General features: G+C 52.9%; 1 protein-coding gene across 1 annotated transcript; it reads right to left on the bottom strand.

The window, feature by feature from the left end:
• Positions 1-235: 235 nt before the first annotated feature.
• On the bottom strand, positions 236-6,316 carry LOC124694750 (indole-3-pyruvate monooxygenase YUCCA8-like). The gene is made up of 7 exons (XM_047227701.1): positions 6,211-6,316; positions 3,040-3,219; positions 2,710-2,792; positions 1,800-2,495; positions 1,220-1,468; positions 562-684; positions 236-451 (listed from the first exon to the last, which is right to left on the bottom strand). Exons 1-7 carry the CDS (start codon positions 6,314-6,316, stop codon positions 236-238), a joined length of 1,653 nt encoding a protein of 550 aa, XP_047083657.1.
• Between the last annotated feature and the right edge of the window lie 4,797 nt (positions 6,317-11,113).

The following is an 11,113-nucleotide window of genomic DNA, read 5'->3' as shown; positions in this document are numbered from 1 at the left end:
GCATGACATCCAAGGGCGATTGGGGAGCATGGGGACAGGCGACTTCCTATTCAAAATTTTGTCACAGTCCTCCCTGAGGCCACTGCACATACACACTAACACACACCTCTTCTTCCTCTCCCATCTACATATGTGCTGCCACTGCTGCGGTGGACAGCGCCATCATCAGCAGCTGCTCGCACCAGTCCCCCTCCAGCTACATGCATAGCGGGGTGCAGCAGCACCGCCCTGTGTATCACACTGGGGAGATCGTGGCCGCTCCAGGCGCTGCTGCGGCCACCATCTCCTCCTGCCACCTCCCGGCGATGTCGGAGGCGGCCCTCAGCGCGTCCTTGCCGGCGCCGAGCAAGCCCTGGCCGGTGAACCCGACGCAGTACAGCCCGTTGGGGCCTCTCCAGTTGCTGGGGCTGCGCGATCTCGGCTTGCCGTCCTCCCTGAAGAACTCGCCGTCCTGCAAGCACGTCGTGAACGGGTCACGGTTTCCGTAACTGCAGATGTATCTGTGCGCTAGCTGATGCATTTGTGGAAAATGTCTACTTGCTTTGTGGAACTGTTACCTACCTGGAGCCAGGACGGGACGTTGCTTCTGTAGCCGGTGGCGAAGATGACGGCATCCAAGGCCATGTCGTTTCCGTCCACGAACCTTGCCCCGTTGCACCCCAGTGACTCCACCTCTGCCACCACCTGCAGGCGTTTGTTACAGCGCACAAGCCATCAGAAACCTCAGACGTGCACAGTCCACATACGCCGTAAACATATTTATATAAAAATGTAGAGACGAAGCTAGAGAGAGGTTTCAAGTCAAAAAGAATGTGCACTCTGTACGGGGACTTGTTGCTAGCTCATCACAAAAGTTTATTACTGATGCGTATCACTGAAGAACGCGACAGGAGGTTGGTCCTGGAGGTGAACAAGGGACGCCTGTGGAGAATGCCATGAAGGCAGTGCTATTTTTGTTCCCACACGTAAAATTTCTCTGCATCGTGGGCAACAAGACAGATACCAAAAGTACAGACCTCGGCTGCATCAGGCAGAGTGGTATAGAGGTCTTGCAAAAGAGGTACTACCAGTAAAAATGTAAAATCTCACTCCACTAACGAAAGATCGTTGTAGAAACCTCAAAAGCGATCGACAGTTGGAATGACATGCACAAGAAACAAGTCTCTGTTGACACTTCGCAACCATAGAGAGAGAAAGAGAGAAGTAACCAAAACCATACCTTGATGTCTCCAGATTTGATCAAGGACCATGCTCCCACGTCCAGAACAGGGCTCTTCCCGGTGACGCCCTTGATCTCCAAAGGCCCCAGCTTGGGCCTCTTCAGACCGTACTTTTCGGTGTCTCCAAGGATCATCTTTGCAACGAGCAGGAGGAATCGATCCACCAGGTTTACCGGCAGCCATCTAAGAAGATTCATGGCTATGCCAAATGTTGAGCTTCCAAGCATCTCTCTTGGCAAAACATGCACCTGTTCATCATTGCAAAAACATATTATGAGGTCACGTGCAAGATGTTCAAATATCTCGAAGGATCGATGAAAGGTAAGTAGGATGTATTATTCATGTAAAGAAAGAACAGATTAATTTCATTTACATAACAAGAAGCTATACTTGATATAATAACATAGTACGGCAGAGGAGGATGATCTCATGTTCTAGAAAGGAAACGAGGAAAACAGTTGAAACTTTTTTTGAGAGAAAAACTATTGAAACTTAGGTTGACATAAAGTACTCCTAAAACAGGCAAACATCGCACATAACATCAAGAGAAAGCCATAGCGGCAAGGGGACTTGACTTACCCCACTCCTAACAGACATGAAAGGGATTGCACCGTGCTCGCAAAGGTCCAAGCACATCTCCATCCCGGAGTTGCCACAACCCACAACCAGCACCCTCTTGCCCTTGAACCTCTCGCCGCTCTTGTACTCGCTGGAGTGTAGCACCTCCCCGGCAAACCTCTCCCTCCCCTTCACCCTCGGCACCACGACCTCGGCATTCTCCCCGCTGGCCACCACTAGCCACCTCGACACGTACTCCGTCACCTCGCCGCCCTCCACCACCGCGGTGACATGCCACAGCGACGTGGCCGCGTCGAACCGAGCCCGTGTCACGGTGCGGCCGAACAGCGGCGAGATGGAGAAGTGGTCGGCGTAAGAGTGGAGGTAGCGGAGGAAGTCATGCTTGCTCGGGTAGGCGGGGAAGTCGGGAGGGAAGCGAACATGGGGAAGCTCGCAGAAGACCTTTGGGAGGTGCAGACGGAGGCGGCCATAGGTGCGGTTGGTCCAGAGGTCGGCGATGTCGTCGGAGCGCTCGAGGATGGTGAAGGGCACCGAGTGCTTCCGGAGAGTGGCGGCGACGGCGAGGCCTGACGGACCGGCGCCGACGATGATGGGGCCTTCAACTGTGCAGAGGCTCTGCCTAGGGCTCGTGGAATTAGCTTGGTCTTGCATGATCGATGTAATGGCACTAGAATCAATCAGTAGGGCTATAGCTAGCTAGGCACACAAACTCACAACTCTCTCTTGGAAGGTTGCACTCATAAGCTCATGGAACGGAATGAAGAAGACACACACCACCTAGCTAGGCCTATGTATCTCCTTTGCCTCTCTCTGGAAGAAGTTAGCTAGCCAAAGATGTGGGCACAACCTAAGCTTCTAGTGACATCATCTTTTTTGCCTCTCCACGATCTTGCATGTACTACAGTAGTACCAGTGTAAGCACCGAGGGTGAGAAAGGTGTGATCAGAACCTGTATGGCTACCTCAATGACCTCACGGCGAGGGTCCATCTCCCCTATATATAAGGAGAAGTGAATGTAAAGGGACAGTTTACATTGTACCCAGCTATTTCTATGAGTACTGTCACTACTGTTGAAATGATTGCCATCAATCTTCCACCAGTACAAAACGGGAGGGGAAAAATAATATTTTTATATTGCACATCTCCTTTTTTGGGTTCATAGACATTCCCAGAATCCCGAGCAAATCATATGAGATCTTGTCATGCAACGCACTTTTACAAAATAACCATGTATGTGTACCCTTTGTGGAGGCAATGCATGAACATTGTTTCCAGTGTTGGATCTGCATATCTGTAGGTGAATCCTTCATGGTGGTCCTTGGTTTCCGTAGATTCAGACAATCATTTCCTTGTCTGCTGGAAGGACGGATGTAGGAGTCGATTTGTAAATATGGGTAGTGCTTGCTCACATATATCCATGCTGCAAAATATACAATACAAACAATATATCATTTGGATATAGCATGGAAGCACACTTCAATGAACAAACATTGCTTTATACTGAAGAGGACGCAGACCCATACTAAGCTCTATACCATGCATCTTGTTAGCAAGTGGGCAATGAAGATCCGGACATTCTGCTACCTGACAGAGTAACCCACTAGGTCAACCCTTTGCTTCAAAATCAGATCCATATATTTTCTAGAACTTATTTCGGTACTCCGGAGGCTCCCCGCCCGTAACCCTTAAAACAACCACCGAAGGCCGATCTCTGGGCCGCCGCTGCTGCCGGCAGTGGCGTCGCCGCCCGTCCCGTCGAAACGATGGGGGGCAAGGGAGGTGCTCTTCTGCGGCGCTTCACGGGAGGAAGTGGGTCGCCGACAGAGGGCATGGGCGGCGCGGCCGGGTCGGCCGTGGCCTGAGGCCCTTTCGCGGAACGTCCATGGGGCGAAGGTGGCGCACCGCCGGTGCGATGCGGTCGCAGGACGGCGGCTAGGGAAGACCAGGATTCGATCTGGGCCTTCTTGGGCTTGGATCTGGGCCAGCGAGACCCAACCAGGCAGTCCCGAAACAGGATGGTATTTGACGCGGATCTCATGTCTACTACCCGGGTGATAGCTATGGTCGTTGACCACCTCCGCTTATGGGTCGTCCGCGCCTCTGCTAGAGTTGACACGGGCCCCCTGTTGGCCTGGTGCCAGTCCATCTCCCAGCTTCTCCAGATCCCCCTCCCTTGTATCCCTCCCTGTCCTGGGGGCGGTATGCCGCCCCAGACCCAGGAGCGTTGGTTGCAGCCCTTCTGGCGTCGCTCCTTGTACTACTGTCGCTTTGATGAAATATGAGTTCAGGTGGGCAAATCGCACCCCCCCCCCCGTTGATTTCTCAAAAAAATAGACCCAACCAGGGCGGGTCCTGTGTGATCTGCCGGTGGACTTGGTCTCACCGGCGTTCTGCAGCCGTGCTCGGTGCTGCCCTTTCCTCTGATGGCATCCCGCTGGTCGGTGACTGGCAGCGGTGGGGTCTGCGAGTCTTGCGAATAAAGGTGGTGGTCCTTCGGTTCCTCTCGCGCCAAGACGAAGATCTTCCATATGCATGTTCGTCTGGATTTGGCTTGATGTTGAGTTCTGGAAGGCTCCACTGGCAAATCTAACAGTGCTCATGCCTAGAGTTTGCTGGTTTGGGAGGTATTCGGTCGTGCGCACCCATGCTTTATTCCGACCGTTTGGTTCTGGAGGGAGCGACGTGAAGCTCTATTCTGTGTTGCAGAGACATAGAATTTCTTGAAGGTCGGATTGGAGGACTAGCAGCGGAGGATCGAGTTGTGGTGTTGTTGAGGGATTTGCTTCGTATTCTGGGTCTCGTAACGGCAGTATGCAAGTGGGGGTACCAGCACAGGTGAAGTTCAGATTTTTACCTTTCAGGGTGAAAATCCAAGGCCTGACCTCAACTGGTTGTGCCTGGCATGATCTTGTTGAAAGCATTGTTGTGAGAGCGAGGACTATCTACAGTGTAATAACCTAAGATCTTTTGATCGGACGACGACGACGCTTGTGTTTTTCCTTTCTTGGAGGCATCGCTTGTGGAGAGCCTGGATTTCAGGTGTTGTTTTGGTGGTGGTTGTATTGTTGTTGGTAGTACCGTAGCGGGACTTCTTTTTCTTAGTTTTCTTTTTTTCTTTTTTGACTGTGTGTATCCGTACTACCTTAGGGTACTGCATTGTTGCAGAGGCTGAGTGTAATTGGTATCTATAAATATTAATATATTCCTTTTATTGGAAAGGTACTTAACGCATGCTAGCTACTTAATTATACTTAGACTAATGAACCATGATAGTAGTGCAATAGGTAGCAGTGAATGGATATATTTCGTACACAAAAGGCAACCCCACTTTTTACATATTTTTTTTGAAAGGGAGGCAAAAACTTTGCCTCATCCATTAATTAGGAAGAGAGTGTCTAGTTTTTAGGAGAAAACCAGGCGAAAACCTACAGCGATAGGGTCAAGTCCACGCAAACAACACACCCACACATGCCCACAACCAAGACACTCCAACACTCCAACGCCGCAACACTAACAACCACTCAAACACAACACTCTAACACCGAGCCATGAAGGACAAGCTATGACATTGGGGTCACCCGTTAGCCAGCTGCTGATCCAGGGTAGGCAATAGCTAAGGTAGCGAGAAAATCACAAACGTCCATGGCGATGATAGCTCCGGCACCGCTGATAACGGTCCAGACTTAGGAACCCCATCATCAATAGGAACCACATGTCTGACAGAGTCAGGTGAGAGAGAGAGACTGTAGCGTCAACAACATCACACTTCTCAAAGCCAAGACGCGGCGGAGAAGCCACATCCGAAGACTCGTGTGAGCCGAGCCTCATTTTCTCGACGGAAGGAGGCGTAAGCACACCACCAGACAACTCCGGGAGCTCAGGCATGATCTGCATGACCGGAGCCGTGATCGCCGAGCTCGCCTAAGCACGAGGAGAGAAACAACCATGAAGGCTCGCTTCGGTCGCACCCACTTTGCCAACCAAAGGATCAGCAGACGTCCGGGAGAGCCTACCCAACACATCTTCCGCCCGCTCTAGAAAGCCCCCAACCGCAAGCTTCTAGCCGTGTAAGGATTCAACAACCTTGTGAAGAGGACGAACGGCCTCCTGAAGCAACTCAGTTTGCACCTCCAAAGCGGATCGCATATCCGCTGAGGCCGAAGAGCTTATAGGAGCAGCAACAATTGATGCTCAGGATCGATGTCGAGACACAGTGGGTGGGAGCGAGACCTTAACCTGGGCCTGACGAGGAGCATTCGCCTGGCAGGGCGACGACGCGACATGGCCTGCCAACAAGCTGAGAGGACGCCAAGCGTCACGGCAGACACGAGCCCGGTGACCGTTCTCAAAGCATCGGGAGCACCTGAAAGCGTCAGAATAAACCGCGGCGCGGTGACCAGGAGCTAGGCACCTGCAACATCTACCCTTGAGCCAAGCAGGGACATGACGTCAAGCAATTGACGGGGCAGGCAGAGCCGGTCGGCGCGGGCCGCGCCGCACCTCCTGCCAACCATCATGCTCGCCCGTTGCACAATCCGCCTCCATGACAACAACAGTGTTGAAGGTCTTGGTGGCTGGTGGCGTTTGGGGGACCAATTCCTCTTCGCTGTCCTCGTCGACGCTGTCCGCAGCGAACTACCTAGATGGAGGCCATGTCACGGTAGCGAGGGGTAGCACCCCATCTCTTGCCACACTGTTGCCAACCCCAAAACAGGTCTTGGTGACATCCGGCGGCGTCTGGGGGGCCAGGACTTCATCGCTGTCCTCATCATCATCAGCAAAGGCGACCCACAATGCAGGCTGCGGCAGGGTGTAGAGGCCTGGCGGAGACGGAGCAGCCGGCGGTACGGTGGAGAGGGTAGACGCAGCACCAACAACAGAGCCGGAAAGCTGGACAGCTGAGGGTGCCATTGTCGCGGCCTCCAGCAGTTTCACGGCTCCTCCAACACTTGAGACAGCGAGCTAGTAGCGCGGAAGGCAAACCACCAAGAAGCAGCGATGCCGACGACCACGGCAGCAGGCCGGAGACGGCACTGGTAGAGGAGGCGACCGGCCGACCAGGAGCGGGCCCCGCAGGCACAGGGATGCCCGCGGGCGAGACCAGCTCGCTGGAGTTCAGCGCCCAAAACCGTCCAGCCAGGGGCCGCCGCGACGACTGGTGATGGGCAAAAGCAGGCGGGGGTGCTCGCGATGACTAACGAGGGGCAGCAGGTGGAGGGGAGTCCCAGTGACGAGCCTGTGCAGGTGGAGGAGCTGGTGACATGGCGGCGCGGACCGAGCAAGGTGGCCGCTACGACCCGGCCGCGGCGAACCTCGGGATGGGAGAGAGAGGACGTCGAGAAGGAACCGGATCCGGCCGTGGAGGCGGTGGAGCTAGAAGGAGGCGGGAGATCAAGGCGGCGGTGGAAGGTCCTCCATCACGGGCATGGTCGCGAGTCCTGGGCTTACTTTTTACATATTAGAGCATCTCCAGCCGCGTTCCCCAAAGCCTCGTTTTGTCCGGCGCGGCCCAATACGGTGTCCGGCGCCCCGAACTCGTCCCCGCTATACAGGGGACGCTCCGGGCATGCCGGACAAAACGAGCGAGGCAAGGAGGCGCGGGCCCGACGCGTCAGCAGGTCTGGAGCCTAAAACCCCGTCGCCTACGTAGCAACGGTGCAGTTGTCGCGAAGGGGAACTGTCGCATTGGCAACCGCGTCGATCGACGCGCGAACCGCCGGAATGTTGTGCGAACTCCACGGAAGAGCAACCGCCGCTCTCTTCGACATTTTTGCCGTCGTTCAAACGTGCCCAATAAGAACCCTACCTATGCGCTTTCCGATCTACAACTGGCCACCATTCATCGAAACCTCTCCTCTCTCACAACGAGCGAACTCTCTCAGCTTCCATCAGACACTGACATTGAGGGTAAGCCGCCGGGATGGCGCCACTTATGGGACAAAGCTGTGACGCCTACAACGATGATTCCCCGCCGCTGGACAACGTCGAGGAATGGGAGGAAGAGGAGGAGGAGGAGGAGGAGGAGGAGGAGGAAGAAGAGGCTGAGGCGGCGGCGGCCCGGGCGAAGGCGGAGGCAAAAGCGAAGGTGAAGACGCAGCCGGCGAGCACCATCGAGGATGAAGAGGACACAAATTCCTCCGACGCGTCGAACGACACCGCCTCTTCGGAAGAGGTGACGAGCAGGAAACGCCACCGTGAGTACGATGAGGTGGGGCCATCAAAGAAGTAGTTTAAAATTTTATATGTAATTTGTTTATGTTTTTTCGAAGTTTTTATATGTAATTTGTTTATGTTGCACGACTTTCAATATTAGTATGTGTTGCGGTCAGAAACCCACCGGCGAGCAGCGACGGGCAACACAGTAGAGCCGGGAGGCTCCCAGGACTGCAGCTGGCCCTGGTCCCTCGAGCGACGGCCCGCAAAGAATCGGCACGCACGCCCGATGCTGGTGCAAGGGCGTGCCACCTGACCTATACCTGGTCAGGAAGGTGATGGATTTACGTCGCTTAGTTTCCTGCATGGCATACACGTAAACATTAAATACGAGCCTCGATCGGCTCTCAGGTTGTCCTGTGAATCGGCTCAAGGAGCCAATCCACCCACGATTCGTACGAGGTGTACGATCACATGGTGGTCCTGCTTGATCAAAATAAAGCTAAAACGACCTACTACAATTTAGGGTTTTCACCACATAATCGGAACATCCTACGCGTGATTGAGCTCCGGCGGCCACGCACGGTGATCGTAAACCGACTCCTAGACAAGGCCTAAAAACCAACATGAAGTTGATCCCCGGAACATCCTCGTCTAGGGCTAGCAAACTACACCCTACGTGCCACCGGATCCTTCAACCCGTTTGTAAGGCCTAACTATGCAGATATTAAACTAATCCTTGAAGAACAAGGAGCAATCATAACGGATCGGATCTACTAAATAATGATCAAGCGAGGTGTCGCCCTTACACCTAAGATAGGTGTAAGGGCGGCTAGACGTCTAAGGGTTGCACGGACGAAAGCATATGATACGATGAAACAATGCTAACCCTAAAACATCTATGATAACTACGTTGCTCGCCATCAACAAGGCTTCAGCACGAGCAACGCATGAACAGCAAATAAACATGTACTGCCTAGATCGCAAGATGCGATCTAGGCAGCATGATGCTTACCCGGAAGAAACCCTCGAGACAAGGGAGTTGGCGATGCGCCTAGATTGGTTTGTGGTGAACGTGATTGTTGTTTATTTCAGAAACCCTAGATACATATTTATAGTCCGTAGACTTTCTAACGTGGGAATAATCCCAACCGTGCACGAGCCAAATTCTATCTAACCGACACGTATCCTACTATATTTACAGATACACGGGCAAACTAGCCCAAACTTTGCATATAAGGCCGATTCATGTATTTCCTCCATGTATATTCTTCAAGCCCATCTTTAATCGCGGCCCACCTCTGATCCGGTCAAATTATGGTGATAACACATGCCCCCTGGTTTTGGAAATGACAATTCCAAAATCACTCTGCTTTTTCTTCGTCGGGTCATGTCGTGGCAGAGCAGAACCGTCGCAGTATCCTTCATCATGATGCCTTGCCTTCACAACTTCTCCGCGTGACCTGGCCAATTTTTCTTTGGGCACCACTTCCTCGGAAACTGCTGTGGCATTGAATCTCCACCGTATCCCTTTTATTTAACCGCATCGAGCAATTCGCTTCTCCATCCCCTCCTCATCCTCTATTCCTCTGTAGCACTCGAAAACCCTTCTCCCACCATGGACTCTTCCTCCTCTTCCTCCTCCGGTCTTTCCTACCGATCTTCCTCCTCCCGCGAGCCAACGCCGGAGGACATACGCGCCCCGGAGGAGTGGGATCAGGAGGACCACGCCTCCTCCGTCTGGTCCGAGGACGACAAGTCCTTGACCAGCGGAGATGAAGACCTCCGAGTTCCTCGCCCGATGGGGAGCTGGAATCGGAGAGCGAGGACCACTCGTTCTCCCGGGACGGTTACACCCCTCTCGAGGAAGAGGAGGAGGAAGACGACGACGACGACTCCCTCGAGGGTTACCCGCCGGCGAAACGCCTCCGCACCTGGTGGGATGACGACGACAGCCGATGATGACGAGGAGGATGAAGCTCCCGTAGAGGGCTACGGGAGCGAGTGGACGAGGAGCCCGCCGGCAGCAGTGCTGACGAGAGCTCCGAGGACGACGACGAGGGCAGCGACGGCCCGTAGACTAGGATCTACTAGTATAGGCCTAGTAGTAGTAGATTGGTCAACAGACCTTTCTTTTGTTCTTCCTCCCTCGAGCAATCAGCTCTTTCTTTGTAATAAATCCCATTATTAATGAAGAAAATTCTCCCCCATTAATTTTGCTTTCTTGTCAACTTTGCCGATCGTCGAACGAAGTCGCTGTACAGAGAGCCGATGGCAGGGCATCGGCTTGCACTATAAACGCGATTTGAGGCCAAACAGTTGCCTATTCACACGGTCAAACAGGTACAGCCCATGTCCAAACCATCCTTCAACCTTAAACGCGCAGATTCAACTCCTCCGCAAATCCACTAGGAGATTCATCTCAAATATCATGATCTCTGGTGTGAAACCGACATGTTAACCTGCTCAATTGAGCTTGTTCCTCTAGAGTCGATGGTAATGCATCGGCTTTTATTATTCTAAAGTCGATGCCCGTGCATCGACTGTACTAGCACACTGTTGTCTTCGCATTTTTTCTCAAGTCGATGTCTGTGCATCGGCTGTGATTTGTATGTACACATTTTTTTTTACTGGCCGATTTAAAATCGGCCCCCATATCTCACTGCCCATCATCCCACATGCTTGGGAAATACTTCTTGAGATGTTGGCCATTAACGGCCACTGGGAACTTCACACCATCCAACCGTGTTCAAGCATGTAGGCATTGCCCTTCGTAACCCGGATGACTTTGTAAGGACCGTGCCAATTAGGAGACCATTTGCCATATGCTTTATCCTTGGTTCCTAGTGGCAACACGGCTTCCCATACTAAATCACCAACTTGAAACTCCTTTGGTCTCACCTTCTTATTGTATGCACGAGCTACCCCGGCTTTGTTCTCTTTAATCTTCTCCAACGACCAAAGTCTAAGTTCTGTTGCATCCTCAATAGTGTCACTCATCGTGGCTGCATATTCTTCGGCGTCGGTCATTCTGAAACGTGACACGTCCTCGATCCAGCCGTAATTTCCCAAGGTAATACGGCTTCCTGCCTATAAACAAGATGGTATGGCGAAGTCTTTATAGCTCCATGGCATGACATGCGATAAGCCCACAAAGCTTC

This window comes from Lolium rigidum, chromosome 3 (genome assembly GCF_022539505.1).
Source record: "Lolium rigidum isolate FL_2022 chromosome 3, APGP_CSIRO_Lrig_0.1, whole genome shotgun sequence".
Lineage (NCBI taxonomy): Eukaryota > Viridiplantae > Streptophyta > Magnoliopsida > Poales > Poaceae > Lolium > Lolium rigidum.
The sequence above is the reverse complement of the archived record's forward strand: the minus strand, read 5'-3'. Positions and strand labels throughout refer to the sequence as shown.